Below are 21,244 nucleotides of genomic sequence, written 5' to 3' on the forward strand. Positions count from 1 at the left end.
TTTTAAAAAAAAAAACAACAGCATATACTCTGCTTGCCAGGGTGTTGAGAAAAGGGACCTTTCATACACTGTTGATTGGAATGCAAACTGGCACAGTCATTATAGAAGACAAGTCCTCAAATAATTAAAAATAGAATTTCAATGATCCAGCAATCCCACTTCTAAGTATATACCCAAAAGAAATGAAATCAGCACCTCCTAGATATCTTTGTTCTCATGTTCATTGCAGCATTATTCACAATAGCCAAGATAGGGAAATAACATAAGTATCTGTCAATAGACAAATGGATACAACAATTGTTATAACTGCGTGCGTGTGTGTGTGTGTGTGTGTGTGTGTGTGTGTGTGTATGCTATGAAATATTGTTAAGTCTTATAAAAAGAAGTTACTGCCTTTTATGATATAAATGAATCTGGAGTATATTGTGGTAAGTAAAATAAGGCAGACACAGAAAGATACTGAATGATCTCATTTTTATGTGAAATCTAACAGATAGATAATATCTATATCACTATGTAAAAGTATAGTAATACATCATGTTGTACATTTTTAAAACATACAGTATAAAAAGAGAAGTAAATGTGAATTCCTTCTGAAAATGCAAACAATATGTGAAATTAAAAACCTGTAGTTATTATAAATGATTTACATGCAATGTTTTTTATCTTGGGTCTTCTTAAAGTAAGTTTAAAAAATAGAAATAAAATAAAACATAAATTGTTTTACTAACATTGCTCTTAAAAAACACATCATTTACTTTTCAAAAATACTTATTTGAAAATTTGTTACCACGCTCGATTTTATCAATAGCTTAAGTTTTAATTTATTGGGTATTATAATTTCAGAAATGTAAATTTAGAGTTAGTCATAGAGTCTCTTCTAAACATCACCTACAACTCTTTAAGTAAACTATGAAGCATTAAAAAACAAACTGAAGATCAGTTTTTTAAGCTGGAATATTGACCATTAAGTAATTTTAATATATTGTTTCTGCTTTTTTCAGGTCTGTTGGTCAAAACTTTTAAACACTATAATTTTAAAAGCTATCTGATTTTTTCTATATTAGGAGAATACCAGAAATACAGTAAACATCAGTAATTATTTTAGAAAAACAATAGTTACTATTATTAGGAGTATAGTGACACAATCATGGCTCACTGCAGCCTTGACCTTTTGAGCTCAGGCAATCCTGTCACCTCAGCCTCCTGAGTAACTATTACCCATTTCTTAATTTTTTTTGTAGAGACAAGGTCTCACTCTACTGCTGGTATCAGACTCCTGGACTTGGCCTGCCAAAGTGCTGGAATTACAGGCATGAGCCACTGCACCCGCCGTGCTTTAAAAATTTTAATAGCATTCTATAATATAACATTTATCTTTACTCAATACTTGTATTTTCAACTTGAAGTAATAAAAATCCTCTTTGAAAATGCATATGCCATAATATATCGGGGATAGATTACATATCACCCAGGGGCCGGGCTCGGTGACTCAGCCTGTAATCCCGCATCTTGGGAGGCAGAGGTGAGTGGATTCCTTGAGCCCGCGGGTTCAGGATCCTCCTGGGCAACTTGGAGAGACCTCATCTCTACAATAAATCAAAAACTAGCCGGGCATGGTGGCCTGTGTCTGTGGCTACTTGGAAGGCTGAGGTGGAAGGAGCCCAGCAGGTCCAGGCTGCGGTGACCGGGAGCGGCCACTGCACTCCAGTCTGGGCGACTGAGTGAGACTCCAACTCAAAAAATAAATAAATAAAAAATAAAAAATCACCCAGGGATTTCTCATCACTGTCATCTACATAATATTTAAGTTTATTAAAGTAACTTAAAGAAACTTAAGAATGCTTGTGTATTTTTTTAGATTACTGGAGTATACCGAAATGATTCTCCAGAAAAGAATGAACAATTCTAGACATTTATACTTGACTTGTGATCATACTACAGATAATATTGAGAAATAATATATGATATAAATGTCATTAATAGCAATAGTATGGCAATTAAGTAACATGGAAATTTCAGTAGCTTTTTCCTATTTACAGATGTGTTAACATTCCATAGCCCACATTTATATTTGTTATTATAAGAGATAAAAACAACAAATTGCTGTATTCCATTTTCTAGAAACTGGCTCATAATTAACACTAATTGTTCAACTCTTTGTGTTTTGCAAGAATTAGCATGATAAAAGCTGGCATGAATTTGCTGGTTTAATTATATTTTTGCTGTTACTGCATAATAATCTTATTTGACTTTATTTTTCAGTAATCCTTAGTCTCCTAAATTATGTGAATCAAGAGACAACTTTATTGAAAATTACATGTCTACTATATGGCACTTAATTCACAAGCTACATTGCCAAATTAAAGAATCTGTGGATCTTGCTACCATTAGTTTGATATTTTAAAAGATAAAAGCAATGCATTCAACCTTTAGGAATTTAGTAAAGAAATTAAGATACTGGTTTCAGAGACACTGTAAGGGCACATTGCATTGAATTGTTTATTCAACTAAAAAAGATTTCAGTAGTTGAATGCCCATAGAGCCAGTCTACCCACAATCCCTCCAATATCTACTCAGTCCCTCTCATACTCTGCTAACTTTTAAGCACTTGCAATCTTAGTCAGATTTATAATTAGTGAGAGGCATCTTTTATCTGTGCAGAGACACATTTGATAACTAATGAAAATAAAGGATACTCTCCCCAGAAAACTGCACAGACACATACGTGTGCATGTAATTCAAGGAATCTGTAGACTTCCTGAAGTGAACATGGACACGGGTGTCCAGCTTTATTCTTGCTTGAACACAGCACACTAGCACAAAGCCTTTACCTGGAACCGTCACAATAACCCAGAGTGTAGCTGTTCCTGGCCTGAAGAATAGTCACTTAAAATTACAACGACCTCAGAAGAGAATTGTCTTCTGGCCTAAATAAAATACTGGAAGGTCTAACGGCCCTTCTTTACTAACTTACCACTTCTTGCATGGTGCTCCCTGTGACCTTCTGTGCCTGTATCTTGGTTTTGTTGTTACCAGCTGGGCATACTTCATTTCTTTTTTTTCTCAGTTACAGCACAAGGTATGGGTAATTCGGGACACAGTCTATCCTTCCTGCATCATTCAGTTTTCCGTTTTCTCCATTTGATGTAAAGCCCCCTCTTTGCCTCCCACCTCCAGCCACCCTACACACACTTTAAAATACTTCCATTATGTGCTATGGAATTCCTTTCCACAGTTAATGGAGAAGGGGCATTCCCTGAACACTGTAGAGGTGAGGCTGGTGTCTCTCAGGCTCCAGGTTACTCCTTCTTCTTCCCCAAAACTACTTAGTTCATACAATTCCTTTAAAAGCCACTTATTTGGGTCTCATTTCCATCACACAGCTAGGTTATAAGCCTCAGGAAGCCTTCGCATTTCCAGTTGTATGACCAGAGTCTAAGAAAAATGCATATATATAATAGTATGCCCCATTAAAACGTGCGTTTTGTGACACATATGTCTCCTGTGGGAGAAGAGATGTATGTGCAAATACTCGAAGTTTTGGCGTGAATTGTGTCTCATACTTACTTAGTATGAGAACAACCCTACTGTATAATTTCACATGGTGCTGAAAAAAACAAATATTCATATAATAAACACACTTATAGCAATTATTTCTTCTATAAGAAAATACTGTTTAATTTGTTACTGTATATATCACTGAAATTGATTGCTAAAAAATCTAGTTCTCCTCAGCAACCTCAATCTGAGCATATAACAACCAACCCTACAAAATTTTAAAATTAGCCAAATCATCTGCATTCGTGTTGGCCACATTTTAATCTATACAGCACAAATACTATTTATATAGTGTGTTATTCAATATAACAAAGTTCTACCGTCAAAAGTAGTCCAAATATACTTTGTAATCTACATCTACAGAATCTCTTTCCCAAACATCTACTAGCAATATTGAGATTTTGAAGTATCGTTTATGTAAGTAACCCTTAAGATATCACCTTTTATTTTCTCCAGTACATCTTGAACAAAAAAAAATTCCTTGAAATAATTTTTCCTAGAACCTCCAAAGATTTGAAGTAGTAACTTTTAACTAACTGACACAAAAATATATTTTAGTTTCACGAGGAAATAAAATGTTATATTTAATGACGGCTTTTTAATCCTTGCTTGCCAGATAATATGTGTAAAATCTATTGTTTTGTCATTTTGGAAACCACTTCTCCTCTCTCTCTCTCTCTCTTTCACTCTCTCTCTCTCTCTCTCTCTCTCTCTCTCTCTCTCTCTGTGTGTGTGTGTGTGTGTGTGTGTATGTTTCTTTTTTCTTTCTTTTGTAAATTACAGCTACATTATCCTCTCACCTTTTCTCAGTTCCAGTAAAGCCAATCTTATACTGTTGAAGTCAAATGATTTTGTGACTACCTACTACTAACTTACTAACTCTAGATTATGATGTATTTCAACCTCTAGAAATTTATAACCGAGCATTTATACTTCTTAATATATATTTTAAATATTAAAAGAAAATATTCCTTAAACCAGAATTTCTTAAAGATAGTGTGTGCCATGAACAACTTTGAGCCTAATAAAGCCACAGCTCAGTATACCTTTAAATGTGAAAAATAAATTTAAAAGATTTACAATAGAAATTGATGTTATTAAAACATTGTATCTATGTATACTTTGTGAGGGAGTTGGTGCACCCGAGGATAAATTTATATAGTTCAAGTATGTTTAATCACATTTAACTATGAAAAACCTTAAACCACTTATCAAGTAAGAAAATATCATATCAAAATACATACAATTTAATCTTAAATATATTACATAACAAAACAAAAGATGCTAAATATATTTTTATAACACAATTGTTTACATCAATAGGATGAGTAAATATGCAGAAATGCATTTTTGACACAAGAAAAACAAGGAAAGGGGTTGGTGTTAGTTTAAACTTGTTCTTACCTTTATGGCAGTGGATGCAATTTGAATGTGGTGAAGTCTCCGAAGGGTGCTGTCCCTGTCAATGAAATAAGAAGCAGCGAGTTGATGTAGTGTCTCCAGAGTGACCGAAGAGCTGTTGGTGCTTGAATCACTTCCTTCAGAACGCTTGCTCAGCTTCCGCTTGTCCACAAAAATTGTGAGTGACTCCTCTCCTGCATTAACAATATTTCAAATTATTCCATTTTCTACTTAAGATCAATTTGTCATTTATTAGCAGATGGAAAAACCTAAATTACAGATGTAATGAAAGAAAGGAGCGAGACACACCAAAAAGGCAAGGAGCTTTTCATTTTTTTTTTTTTTTTGTGCACAAATATTTCTCAAGTACCTCAAAAAGTGCCTGAAATATTGAAGGCTTTAAATGCATATTTAGTTAATATCAAATATTTGACTTTTGCAAAACAATTTCCTTAAATTTCACTCACTTTCTCATACAGTTTAGCAAAACTAGAACTTATATGGCCCAAAGAAAATTAAGACATGTCAAAAGAATGTATGTGTGATATACAATATGAAATTGCATTTATTCAGAAATTTTTACCGTAGAATATCAAAATCGAAATAAGGTAAAGAATTAGCAATTTTCAATTGTACCTTTAAGATGCATGTAAATATATGTATGCATATAATTATGTAGTTGTAGTAAATTCAGAAGTTCCCTACATATGACATAGTGAAATATTATGTGTTAATATACGCTATAAAAATCATTAACTCTATAAAAAATTTAGGTAGTGGCAATAAATTCTCAGAGGTGAAACTTAAAGTATATTGCAATTAAGCTGCAGCTTTCAATGTACAAAAGTTGACAAAAATACCCTTGTCATTTGAGTTAGATTTTACAAACTTGTGATCCTCAGACTTCCATATTATTGGATATTAATCTAGCACACAATTGTCAATCTTAATGCTGCTGTCAATCTCTCAGGAACTCATTTCTTCAAGTAATATTGATTCCATTTATAAACCAACAAGCCAGTTTTATAAAAGGTCAAATAAGATAGTCTAGTAGAGTACTTTACATTTCCCTTCCATCTTAAAAATAATATCAGCTTTAAAATGGCTTGGCCCAGGTAACAATCTAATCCTAAATTAGAGCTTATATGTCTCTACAAAAGATCAGGTCAACCTCTACCAGAGTAAGGTGTTAACAAATATTATTTCTAAAAATCACATTCTCAGTTTGTATTTGGACCAAAACATGCATACTAGAAATAAAGTAGATTAAGTATAATATTTAAAGAAAAAAAGTCATCAAGAATATGAATAAATGGGTCAAATTACCAAAAGTATTAGATCATATACATAATAGCTTAGGAGTGGGAGCATCTGAAATTAAAAAAAGAATACATAATGTAAAATACTCTAAAAAACAAACATTAAAAAAATCAACCATTATTTACTCCCCAAAGAAAAAAATCAGAGTACAGAAATTTGAGAAAATACATCTCAGAATGATCGATGAAAAATACATCCATGTCCCAAGATGTGAGCAAGTACAAAAACAAACACCAAGTACATGGATACAGAAAGAACAACAGTGGTGTGGTGGCCTAAGAACTTACAAAGAAACTCTATAACTTATGCAAGAGACATGTCTTATATTAAAGCAAAATGACAAAGATATTTTGGTAAATGTAAATAAAACAGAAGCAAAGGTAATAATCTTGATGACAAATAATATAGAATTGAGCTAAAAAATTATTAAATGAAGAAAAAGAAAAAGAGTGTATAGTGCTAGTAACTAAAACTTGTAAAGTGGTTTTAATAGCAATACTTTTCATAAAACAGAAAATACAGGAGCAGTTGACATATACTGATAACATTAGGAGACTTAAACACACATTTCTTAGATATAAATAGATCCAGCAGGGGTATATAAGTAATAATAGAATGTCATACAACCACATTAATAAGGCAGATCTTATAAGCAAATGGTAAACCTTATGTTAATAATAGCAAAAACAAAAACTTATTTTTAAGAGTATACAGAACATTTATAAAATATGACCATATGCTTTATTTAAAATAAATCTTTAGTAAATTCCATAAATTTGAAAACTATAATATGACTCACTAACTGCACTATAACAAAACTAAAAAATAATGGAAAATAAAAAAGAAATTTCATATGAAAAATCCATATTATATAATATCTAAATGATAAAAAAAGAAGCCAAAATTACCAGTTTTCAAGGAAAACTTTATCTGAATCTAAAGGATACAACTAAAGCAGTTTTCAGAGAAATAGTCATAACATATATGTGCTAACTACAAAATTATAAAATCAAACAAAAATGACAAAATAGCCATATATAAAGTAAAAACTAACAAGGTAAAAGCAGGTGTAATCATATTTTAAAGAGTAAAAATAATTTAAAAAACCGAAAAGTAGCTTCTTTTAAGAGAAATAAAAGGAAAATATGCCAACAACTAGTCAACCTACTTGTTTTTTCCATGGAGAAAGAAAATTGCATAAAGATTTGATAGAGTAAACATTTAACAAATTAGAGGAAAAAAATTTAAAGAACATAAAAGGGATTATTTTGTAAAGCATTTTGCAAATATATTTAAGTGTCACAGAACACCTACAGACACATGCACACATACACACAAACACATACACAAACACACACAAATCTCAAAAGGTCCAAATGGTTTCATACAGGAACAACTTCGAAGATCAAGCAATCTGACACAACTGAAAATGTATCCAAGGCATATGAATGAAGCTAAATGTCTACATTCACTTTTATAAAATAAATATATAATCAGCACAAATACCTGAGAAAAAAACCACATATACACACATGAGATACTATAACTTATGAATATTGATACAAAATTATGAATAAAACAGTAACAAAAATATCCAACAATAAATTTTAAAACTCATAACTCATGATCAAGTAGGATAATTCTGGTAGTACAAGATATTTTTTAAAACATTAATATATCTCAGCATATTAACATATCCACAGAGAAAATCCTGATCTCTATTATTGTTTAAAATACATTTTATAAATAATTATGTGTTATTAATTATTTAGGAACTAATAAATTAGAAATCAGTGAAAAATACTGTAAAGAAATAAAATATAAGATCCTATGCTAGGCCGGGCTCGGTGACTCAGCCTGTAATCCCAGCAGTTTGGGAGGCCGAGGCGAGTGGATTCCCTGAGATCCACGTGTGCAACTTGGCGAGACCTCCTCTCTACAATAAATAAAAAGTAGCCGGCCATGGTACCACGCCCCTTTAGCTCTGGCTACTTGGAAGGCTGAGGCGGGAGGACCACCAGAGCCCAGCGGGTCGAGGCTGCGGTGGCCGGGAGTGTGCCACTGCCATCCTGTCTGGGCTACAGAGTGAGACTCCAACTCAAAAAAAAAAAAAATCTTAAGCCAAAAACCAATGTCTTACTTAATGGGGAAACCAGAGAGTATTCTTATTAAATCAGAATCTGACAAATGCACCCACAATTGCTACTACTATTTGGCATGCTAATTAAGACATTAAAATGAAAATATAGAAGAGAATGCAAATTTGAGTAATAGCGTTGGGGAAAAAAACACTTAAAACTATGCTTTGTTGCAGATAATATGATTATATATATGGAAAACAAAATTAATGGAAAACTGTAGCACACTAACAAAATTTAGTAAAGTAAAAGCAAGTAATAAAAACATTACTAATTTAATAGTCTTAAATATGCAAATATTAACAAGATATTTGGATAATGGATTAGGACATACTATTTAAGATAGCATGAGAAATGTAGAACCTATATGAAAAAAATTATAAACCACTTCTGAAAGCTGTCATAATAAACTATAACAAATGGCATAATTGCTTTTTTTTCTTGAGTGGGACTATTCGAGAGTAAAATATATCAAATTTTCTTACATAAATGTACAATAATGTAATCTCATTAAAAATCTGAACATGTGATTTGTTTGCTTCCAGGAATAGTCATGTCAATTATAAATTATAAGTAAAAAAAAGAAAAGAAAAACTTTCCAGAATAAGGAAGAACAAGAACATCTCTCCACATCTGAATGCATTTTGTAAAATTTGTATAATTAAAACAATGTAGTTTTGACAGATGAATAGGTAGACAAATGAAACAGAAAAAAAATCTACAAAATTACAAGTGTGTATGGAACTTTAGCATATAATAAGGATGGGGTAATCATTCACTGGGGAAAGATAGACTTTTTACTAAGCAACACCTAAATAGCAATTTGGAAAATAAAGAATATGATCCTATACAAGGATAAATTCCAAACAAATTAGGGACATAAGCATGTAGTGAAATAAAATTATTCAATAACTAAAAAGAACTTTAGGAAAACACAGAGTGGAAAATAATCTATAACTAAAATTCAATGTACTGAAATACAAGATCAATGAATAAGACCAGATTTTTTTCCTAGCACAAAAATACCAAACATAAAACAAATTTTGCCTTGGTAAGGATATTTAAAACTTTTATAGCAGGCAAAGAGTTAATTCCTGTAACATTCTAAGATCTTTTAAAAGTCAAGAAAAGAAAAACAAAACTCGGAGGTTAAAACAACATAAGAAAAGAGTGTTTACATAAGAAGAAATAAAACTATTCCACATTAATTTGTAAAGATATTTAGTCTAAGCCATGGCATGAGAAAAACAAATAAAAAATAATTGATATATTACTTTGTAATCATGGAATTTTCCAAAATCCAAACGGACAACATGGCAAAACTCTTGGCAAAGTAGAAACAAACAGACTCTCTGATAGATTGCTGGTGGGACTGCAAAATGACATAATTCATATAGAGAGAGAAATTTGGCAATAGTTAGCAATAATCAGCTGTGCAATACTAATTTTAAGAATCTATCTCAAAGAATCACTGACTAAAATGTGCAAAATGTTTCTCATTGCAGCTTTATCTCTAACATTTGGAAACAAAGCAAATGCCTATCAGTCTGAATAAATTATGAGACAACCATAGCAGAAAACTGTGCAATCATAAGACAGCAGCAAAGCCAATTTCTACCGAAGGATACAATAAAAGTAAAGTAGATTAAATATGTTTCACACTTTTTAAATAAGAACGGGGAAATACAAATACATGTATATATTTCTTTATGTTTGGAAAAAAACAACAAACACTGGAAGGACTAATCAAAAGCTTGCTGAAGTATTTATCTAAAGGAAAATGAACGGAACAGATGGTGGGGGGACACGTTTGGGAGAATGATTTCTCTGAATATATCTTGTTGTGATATTTAAATACTTGAAGCATTTTTACAAAGATTTCATTTGTTTTAAAAATAAAATTCAATCAATATTAAACAGCCATTTCTAAAAATTAAAAACATAGGCCAATGTTAGGAATTGTATATTGTTTGTAAAACTACTTAAGTGACTTAAGAACACAGTATTTTGAATGTAAATCAATTTTTGAAATATATCTGAAGACAAAAGTACAAAGAATCAATAAACTTCACACCGTAGACTACTTGTGAATAGTACATTAGTAGTAGTAGTAGTGTTTTATGTAACATATGATTACATATATGTATATGGGTATTAATCATACAAATTTCTGTACTGTGGGTATATCTAAAAATTCATTTAATAAAAAATCATAATGGCATAAGTGTTCATAACACTTATTTTACATCTTGCCTGGATATGAAATATATACATTCATAATAAAAATTTCCATAAGTAATTAATACATTCATGAATATTATGACAAAAGTAAAATTATAGATGATATGGCAGCTCATAGATGGTTCCATTCGAAAAATGCATCTAAAAAATTTTAAAAACCATGGAAATTTAGTTTTGCTGCATTCACAATGTTTGCTACAGAATCCTGTATTTGGAAGGAAACTTACAAGATATTTTGTTTGTTTTCTGTTTTTGTTTTATTTTGTTTTTGTTTCTTAAATTGCAATATCCAATATGTTCTTCACATATTATATACATGTATACATGTATATGTGATATATATATATTTTTTTATATATATGATATATGAGTTGAAGTCTCACTCTATCACACAGACCAGAGTGCAGTGGTGCAATCACTGCTCACCACAGCCTCAAACTTCTGGGCTTAAGCAATCCTTCTTTCTCGGCCTCCCAAATAGCTGGGACTACAGGTGCATGGCAGCACACTTGTATAATTTGTTCTTTTTTTTTTTTTTTTTTTTTTTATAGAAACAGGGTCTCACTATATTGCCCAGGCAGGCCTTCAACTCTCAGGTTCAAACAATTCTCATGCCTCGGCTTTACTAAGTGCTGAGATTATGAGTCGTCATACCTGGCTCAATAATATATTAATAATTGACTAATTGGACATTAGCTTTACCTTCTAGAGCTGAAAGGAGGCATTTAAATGTGTGGAGGCGGTCATTCCCAATCGGTCTCCTTTCGTATAGCAGTGAATTTTCTTATTACCGAAGGTGTTCTAACAATAATTGAAAAGCTATATATCATTGAACAGAAGAGATAATTAGACCACTAAAAGATTCTTTCACTAGATTAGTAGGCTCTAGAAAACAGAGACATGTAGAATTAACTACTATAGTTTAGATGTAAGTGTACCAATTTTTAAATATATTTGGGGTCTAATGCTGGTTTCAATTTAGTAACACAATGATCTTGAATGAAGTAACTTAGGACACAATTTCCTCTTATGTGATATGAGCATACTAACTCTTTCCTCCGAGTGACTGTATGCACAAAGCAGGTAGCTATAAAGTGTTTAAAATAAGACTAGAACACAAAAGCATCCAAAATTGTTAATATGCTAGTATTCTCTCTTATTCACAATTCTTTAGAACCACATAAATCAACTCACTCTATACTTTGACATTTCTAGTAATTTTAGCTATTTTATCTTATTTATGACGAACAGTATTGCCTTTCTACTACTTTTCACAGATTTATTTGCCCTGTTCTACAGTCTGCATCTATATGCGAAGAATGCAGTTCTCTCAAAATAATCCTTGAAATAATATATCTTCTTCTATGTCTTTATTTTTTGGTGAAATATTCTACGTCTTTAATTTCTTCTTAGTAGGATTCCAATTGAGTCAAATTTCATTCCCAATAAAAGGATAATATAGGAACATTTTAAAAAGTGAATTAAAGTTGATTTGATTTAAAAATACTTTTCAAGTGTTAGGCAGTTTCATGACACAATGGAAAAATAACACATAACAAGAGTAAAGGATCACCATTTTAAAATAGTCCTCATAGTATCAATAAGATAAACACTAATAGATGTTGAGGTAATTAGAAAGGAACATAGAAAAAGGTAGTCTAAAATCATTATCATGAATAAGAGAGGTTTCATTCTCTGTTTAAAGATATTTAAATTTTTTTTTCATTGCTTTTCAGATCCTCTACTTTTTCAAGTATGTTGCAGGTTAATGTGTCTTCTTATTTCTATTCTGAAGAACAAACAGATAGTTCAGACAACCAAAAAATCGAATTAAAAAGTTGTATGTCTTAATATGCTCTTATTACTAATTCTATTGTTTATTTTTTTAAAAAAACTTAGTTGCTTTGAATAGAAGACATCTAAAGGCAACATGATGTAATGAGGGCAAAGAAAACATGGGGTTTGGAATTCCGTGTTTAAGGGCAAATCTTGATAGCACACCATCCCTCTACTTGATCACTGAGGGACTCTAGTAAAGTTACACACACGTTTAGCATTCCTATTTTTGAAACAGAAGGAATAGCCTTCTCTCAACTCTTGGGAAACATTAAACAATACAATTCCTATATAGTACTTGGCAGAACATATATTTGTATACAATAAATGCTGGTTTTCTCTCCTCTCCTTTTTTTTTTTTTTTCATGAGGGCCTAACAGTAAATGGGGAGGTTTTAAATTTTCATAAGCTAAAATTTCATAGATATTGAATTTCACCACAGGAATCTGGAGTTAGTCAAAAGTGTTTTTTAGTGGATTTTATAATCAAGATATATGGGATTATTAGAGATAGTATGTAGTAGGTTAACATTTCTAAATAGCCTGATAAAGAGAATCCATTCATAAATTGCTCATGGTTCTTCTCTATAGTGGGATTATAATCCATACACACAAAAGCCTCCCTGGCAGTGAGGCATGTGAGGCAACTTAACTCTGCAGCTTAAATCACAGTAATACTTCTTTTATGAATGCCCTTCTTAAAATCCTTACTTACAACAGGCCAGTCAAAGTTTTGATATGAGCTTGTTATCTTGAACTAAATTTCAAGCTTTATAAATCATGGACAGTTAAGTATCTAAGATATTTTGACATAAACACACAATATACACAAAAAGTAAGCCTACTTTCCTCTAAGAGATCTGTTTTTTTTTCAAACTTACATAACTTCCCTGCTTTTGTGATGTTTATGCCCCCATATTCTTTAAGATTTGTACAGTTAATTTGAGAAAGAAGAATTTATTCTCAACTTTACTGTAAATTTTCCACAAGCATTAATTTATAAAGTTTCATTAGCATCTATGCAAAGGACATACAATATTCGGATTTGAAAACTGAAATGAAATCATTCAAACAACTAAAAAAATTGTGTTCAAAAGTCATTTTAATTCATTTTTGAAAGCAGCTGTAGTTCATAAGCATGACATGGGTTCCAAAGGACATCCACACATTTTGTAAAAACAAAATGTGATTTTTGAAAATGATTCAATATTCTGAGTCTGTTAGACAGTGAAAAGGATTAATGGCTGTGAATAGAAAAAGATGCGATTATTTCACATAGAAATCATGCAGCTGTGTCTTGTACAACTAAAATTTTGTAGTGGTTTATGGACATTAAAAGCACATACTGAAGGAGGTTTTCACAGAAAGTGAGAAATGGTACAATAAAATAAACAAAAATCATAATTTTAATGTTACACTATGGGTCATAGAACTAGGTACTTTTGATAGAATATGGCCCTTAAAATTTTGTATTTTCTTGTTCTGTTCTTCAAGTCATCTATGTCCATGAGGAATAGGAATTAAATACTTTTCATACTAATTATTTTTCACTAGGTTTTCCTCAATTTGCATTCACACACACACACACACACACACACACACACACACACACACACACAGTTATTAAGAACAGGAATGTTAGATAAAAAACAACTGATAAGACATGGTTAAAAGAACCCTAGGGTTAAATCAACAATGATGATGCAGTAGGTTGTATCATTTACTGCACCATTACAAATGCAAACATGCATACGTGGATGACGGTCCTTTGGAGAGAAGAACCATGAGCAGTTCATGATGCATTCTCTTTATTCTAGTATTGGATGGGAGAATGTTTTGCTCAGTGAAATGCAAGTGAGCCAGATGCATATCAGGATCTAGTACAAATTTGGAGAAGTATCAAAGAGTTACACTTGTTCTCTTGCTTTTTCCTTTTGCCAGGAGAACAGCATGTTCCAAAGGAGACCTTCTCCTTCAGCTTGATTTCCAGCATGAGGAGATACTCAGAGTTGAATCCCAGAGTGTTCACAGACATCAACATATTAGCGGGAAGTAACCATTATTGTTATAATCCACTGAGATTCGGGGTTATATTTTTAACTGCAATGAAGGTGATTCTTATGAGTTGGCTGTATTTTATTTTATTTTATGATTGTTACTGTCTTGGGTTAGTCTGCCAACCTATGATAGGCACATTCCACCCAGAAAATAAATATGCATTTATGGCAGATGTCTTCCTGGTCATTCAACTTCCTAACACGTAAAGATTTAATTGAGAACAACTGTTTTCCTTTGGTTTGTGTTTTGCTTATTAAAAAATGATATTTGAGTGAAAATCCTTCTAAAGAATGAACATTGCAAATATGATTTAAATGTATTTGTTTGTAGGTTTTATTTTTGATGTAACATTTTACCTCAGAAATGTTGTCAAAATTTTGGTAACAAGAGACTACCTTATTCCTTGTACAATTCTTATAATATTTTGGTTATTGTTATGCTTTTGAAATTATATTCAGTTTCCAGTTTTACTTTGCTTTCACTACTGACTGACATGCTTCTTTGGCTCCTCGTGTTAAAGGAAACATGTTGGTAAGATCCATCTATCAATCTACTCTCTACTAATATAGTGTATAGAAAAAAACAATGACTATTTTTTGGAAGCAAATAGACAAGAAAAAAAATCTTAAAAAATAGATTTCTGGCAAGAAATAGAACCAAATATATTAGGGCAATAAGAAACAAACATATTGGCCTAGCATCAATTGGCATCTGCAGAATGGAAAGGAAAGAGCTAACATTTGACAAACCAACATAGTATGTTTTGCAGAGTATTCTGAAGGAAAAGAAATTGACCTTGCAATTATTAACAGATACCCCCAACAAAGGTATAAATATTCTAAACAAAATTGCAGATATCATACAACTCCCTATGGTGATATAATGACATGGGGGGAGAAAGGAAATAAATATCTCCAAGGTTAAGTGGCCATGAGTCTACTCTGAGTGAAATACAATTAAGTTACTTCTAATTTTGGAGCTGTTTGCAACGTTGTTATAACCATTTATGAACATTTTTGGTATTTATGGCTATAAACTCCTATTTTTTTTTAAGATTATTTCTTAGAAGTGAGATTTCTGGAACAGTAGAGTTTATTTTAAATTTATATAGATACTTTAAACACTGCTATTCAAACTTAATGTGCATATAAATCACCTGGAGATCTTGTTAAAATGTAAATTCTGATTCATTAATCTGGGAAGGAATCAGAGATTGTGCATTTCTAACAGGCTCCAAGGTGATGCTGGTGCTGTTGGTCCATGGACCACAGTCGAGTAATGACTGTAAAGTTAGTAAAATTTATTACCAAGTTAAATGCCTGTTTTTTATCAGTGACCTGAGTGTTCCTTAAAAGAAGATCTTGTGTCTTTTGCACTGTCATAGGTAACTCAGTATATACTTGTCAAAAGTAGACATGTGAGTTATCTACCTTATTAATGTGCTATATAAAAGAACCAGAAAAATTATAACAAAATGTCCAATATTTTACAAATTAACATTCATTTTGTAACCTTGGTTGTCAGAAACATCATTATTAAAACTGACAAAATTTTAAAATATTTTTCCATTTTATCTTTATTATTATTTACATAAATTATTTTAAATGATTTTAAATCACTTTAGGAGATAACTGCCTTGTAAACTACTAAAAATTAACTATATCACTTAACTTCAGAGTTTTCATTTACTTTACCAGTGAAACATGAGAGATAGAAAAATATATATATACACAAAAATATATGTGCATATATATATATATAAACATACATATATATACACACAGAGAGAAATATATATGTGTGTGTGTATATATATATGTATAAGCACACACACATACACACACACACACACACAGACACACACACAGAGAAAGTAAGCACAAGAGAAATATATTGTTAATCTTAGGAAAAAACCATTATAATAGCCTCTTTTTTTCTTCAGTGCCATTTATCCTGATGATTCTCTGGGTTAGGAATCTTCAGAAAACATGTATTTTTCTTTCTGTGCATTCTTTTTCTTAAAATAGAATATGTATTCTAATAGAGAAAGTTATCCCATGCAATATCAATTGCTTAATTCAGTTTCTCAAGAAATACATTACATATGTGTCTATATAATCAAGTAAAAACACCATATCTATCTATCAAGCATCTATCTATTTATCTGAATGAGGGGAGAACCAGAAAAATTTAAATTATCTTTTGGAGGGTGGATTTCTTATAGTACAGGCTCTCCCTGTTAAGTAAATCTTTTAGGAACACCATCAGCATCAGTGTACCAGCGAGTGTTGTGAGAGGCTGCGTTCAGCTTCAGTGAATTTTTTTTTGGAGATTCTTTCAACATGCTTGCCCATTTCACGATGTGTGACTTATGAATACAACCACCCACACCATGCTGAGTGTTCATCAATTATTGACCAAATTTGAATGTTCCTCTATTCACCCAATCTCGCCCCAAGAGACTGTTTCTTGTTTCCCCAGATGAAAAAGTCCACAAAGTGAAGCATTTTGTTGATGAGAAGGGGGAGAACAAACAAATAAACACACAAACACTAAAAAGCATCAAAATTGGTGAGTTTAAAAACTGTTTTAATCCGTGAAAAAAGTGTCTTAACAGTTATATCAAACGAAGAGTACATTGAAGGTGACTGATGTTGAAACGTAAGAATAAATACACAATTTTTCATAAATTTCATTTTTGGTAATATCTCCTCATATATATGGTGGTTTTGCTTAATTATGCTATAGTTCAATTAAAATAAGAGTTTGTACTTCCTTGGAAGACACCAAGTGAAAATGAGAACGATGGCTGTTAATTGTTTTTGAAAGAAAGTGACATGTGACATAGAATTAAAAACTATCTGTGAAAACTTTATATAGAACCTAATTCACATAGAGAAAAGTGAGAATTGACTCTGAAATTAAATGAAACTATTTAGAATTTGTATACCTAAGGGGATGCAAGGGAATAGAAACAATATAATTGATATTTTATCCATATTTTATTTTAATGTCTAATTTCTGACTTCCACTCCCTTTGAAAGAAATACACACATGAAAAATGTTTTGTAAAACTATGGAGGTAAGTGAATTACTTTAGAGTCCTAGTTACTTAAATACTAGATGATCATTGAAGTGGTACACATTATTTTAAATAACTATTCTAGTAGGTTTATACTATGGACATCAATCATGCATTTTTTTCATGCCAACAAGGAAGAATATATTTTCTGTATTTTAACAAAATTAAATACCTGAAAAATGCTTAAGTATAGCCAAAAGACACATCCTCTTAAGAACCACTTTCAGAAAAGCATTCCAAAAGAGACTGGCAAGTGAAACTGAATATTGTCACTATTTCTACTAAAAATGTAATTATAGTTTTTTAAAACTGTATATTCACACACACTGATCAAACTGGGCTTGTTTTATGTTGCTCAGAATAAAAACTTTTCATTGGGGTTGTTATAAATTAACACATCTTTGTATATTACCTATTTATTACTCGAATAAATTTTGGTAAAAGTTTTTTAAATATCTTTATTGGGAATTTTGTTTTTCCTGCATTCTTCTAAATGAGAAGGTCGTTTGCTTAAACAATCCTCACTGTTACTGTCTTTCTGACTCTGCCCACAAAGTTACAGTGAGTCAACAGAAAGACTGGCATAGGAAAGGGACTGGGCATGAGGAACTCCACCTCCTCCTTTTTCTCTTGTGGATGTGCTTTGTAGAAACCCATGCACTTTGGTCTGCTCCTCAACTGCCTAAAGCTTGAGGGAGGCAAGAGTCCTAGTGAAGGGACAGGCAGTTTTCCAGGGCTACTATAAAAGGGTGGGTAAGTCTATGTAATTCTGGAAATAAGGATCATTTAAAATTGCTGTAAATATTTTGTTATAGCGTGGTAATAAAATTTTTAATGAATATTTTGGTCTTCATCTTTTTTTTTTTTTTTTAAATTCATCCTGAATGCAGATCTGGTCCTTTTTAGTGGACACTCTGACACTCTCCCTTACCCTAATTAAATCCCAAAGATTTTATATTTTTAAAAATGTATTCATTCTTTCTGTATTTCTACATACAGTTCACAGATACTTTTATTTGTCTGTGTTGTATACTGTATTATAATAAAATATATGAAAAAAGTCATGAAAAATTTTTATAGTTAGAAATCAATATATCTCAGAAGTGCAATCTTTTTCAAGATTGATTCCTTAAATTGAGCAGCTTATTTTAGATATTTAAACAGTGATGGAGTTTAGATATCATTATCCAAAATGGAAGTAAGTTGAGTTACTATACTGATAGTTTGTAAGCTATAAAGTGAAATAAAGGAGGAAATGATAGCTATTGAAAGTTTTTTATAATTTATTTTTCCCTATGGGATGATAATTCAATCACGGGTTTTATCTATCATAAAATATCCCATTAAAGACTTCAAACATGCTATTCAAAATTTTATATTTAAGTCAATAATATGATGTACTAAATAACTCTAGAGTAAAGGTCATTTTTCATTTATCTGTTTTCTATTACTTTAATATTAGTGGAGTATTTTACACTCAACTAGTTTTACAAAATACTTAAATTTAGCTGAAGACTTAGGTACTTAGGAAGCATTTAGTTATAAAATAACTGGCTTTTTCCTTTAAAAAAATTGCTTATATGTATGACAGTATCAGTTATGTAGTACTATAATTATTCCTTGGTCTTAGTTAATTTATGGGAGGATGATGAGTTTCAGTTAAACGTCATAAACTTAAATTTTTGCTAAAAATGGATTAATATTATTTTATGTTTAACCAGGTAGAACTCGTGAAAGTAAAATCATATACTTAACAGTACCAAAAAAGTTTAGTGTGATTACAATAGCAATAATTTAAAAATTGCCTGAAATCATCCTGTTATGCATTTTAATTGCATATAGTTTATAAATGCAATTTACTTAAATAATTTCTTGCCTTTTTAACAGAATTATCATTATGCAACAAAAATTCCTGAAGAAAATGAAATAATATATACAGAAAAAATAATAATTACAATAGAAAATACAATGAACACTAAATCTAAGGAATAGAGAATTTTTTTAAAATGTTATTTTTATTTTCTATTTAAGGAAATATTTAAACAGCACTTTTAAATAATTGGAGTAAAACAATTTTATGAGAGTATATTGCTATTATTGGAACAATCAACCTAAAGAAGTGATGAATGTCATAAAGTTTTGAAGCATGGTTTATAAAACCAACAAAAAAACACATAAAGCAAAACTAATCTTAAGGCCAAAATATGACATCCACAGTACCAAAATAATAAAATAATAAAGTCACTGTAATTTTGATACTAAGAAACAAAAAATGTCCTTAGGAACTATTTATACTTTTCTGATCTCTTCTCTTCCTCCTCTCTGTCTTTTCCTTCCTTTCTTATCTGGAAAAATGTATTTTATGTTCTGAAACTCTTATAATTGCTTCTAAATGTTGATAAATGGCAATAAAGTTCTAATATGTGGTTCAAAATCACTGCATTTTATGAAAATAATTTAACTTTTTACCTTTCAATTTTATTGCATTACTAATAATTGATATCACTTAAACAAATAGGCCCAGGTTTCACATAATCAGTTTTCACAATTCTTGGAATATTTTGTAATTTTTGACTACCAACATTACTGTAATGCAATAACTTTAATGAATTACATTTGAATTATGCCACACTGTGTGAAGAGCATTTTTCTACATTAGTACTAATCTTCCCATGCCCCTCTCACACAGGTTATTCTCTGCCCTCTTACTAAAAGAAACTAATATTCAGAGAAATTACTTAATTTTTAAAGTCTCAAAGTTGGATTTGAAACTAATATTCAGAGAAATTGCTTAATTTTTAAAGTCTCAAAGTTGGATTATAATACCAGGTTCCTCCACCCTCTTATTTTATTATAATTCATTTGTGGAAGAAGGCAATGAGGAAATAGTGTGTGTTTATATCTAGCTTTTTCTTTCTGCCTGGATTACCTATACCTTGAACCTTTTGTTCCTTCAGGTTACATGGCAGACTTAGGTTCCTAAATGTGCTCAGGAATCTACTCCTTTTCCAACTTGCCCATTCAAACATTCTCTCCAATTCTGGATTTTCCTTGTGAATCTGACCCATCTTGGTTTTCTGGATCTTCTGGTTTCATTCAGTATGCTTCCTGAATTAGATTAAATTATCCTCTGTGTACAGCGGTTGCCAAAAAAATGTATACACATTTTAAGTATGACATTCGATCAAAAGATGGCATTAATCAAATGAATGCTAGGATCACCATGCAGCAGGCAGGGCAAGAAAAAAAAATGGCAGAAGCACCACTGAATGAACATCATACTATGCATTGCTACCATAATTCAATTCAACTTCGAAAAGTAATAATACATAGATTTATCGCTTACAATGTGTATGCAATTTTTAGCATCCCTGTATATTATAAAAGTTTACATTTATCCCAAGAACTGAAAAACCTCCTAATAGCTTCCTAGCAAACCATAGTTTCACTTATTTATTAATTTAACAAATAGTTAATGAGAAACTACTGTATACCTAGTACTATTATAGTCATGTGGGGAAAGTTGGGATAAATGTACTCAAGACTTGTTTTCAAGAAAATATGCAGAAATGATTTATATTAAATCAGTAGATAAATAAATATTATAA

The 21,244-nt window shown here is 31.1% G+C and overlaps 1 protein-coding gene across 4 annotated transcripts in view; it reads right to left on the minus strand.

Annotated features, from left to right (window-relative positions):
* BRINP3 (BMP/retinoic acid inducible neural specific 3) overlaps positions 1 to 21,244 on the minus strand; it is a 432,045-nt gene that overhangs the window by 201,789 nt on the left and 209,012 nt on the right. For all 4 annotated transcript variants that reach the window (XM_008059260.2, XM_021712987.1, XM_008059262.2 and 1 more), the window contains one exon: positions 4,966 to 5,156. In XM_008059260.2, the coding sequence (XP_008057451.1) occupies positions 4,966 to 5,156 (191 nt within the window). The remainder of the gene's footprint in view (positions 1 to 4,965; positions 5,157 to 21,244) is intronic.

The sequence above is a fragment of the Carlito syrichta genome, unplaced genomic scaffold (genome assembly GCF_000164805.1).
Source record: "Carlito syrichta isolate Samal-C Ts95f unplaced genomic scaffold, Tarsius_syrichta-2.0.1 Scaffold303983, whole genome shotgun sequence".
Classification (NCBI taxonomy): domain Eukaryota; kingdom Metazoa; phylum Chordata; class Mammalia; order Primates; family Tarsiidae; genus Carlito; species Carlito syrichta.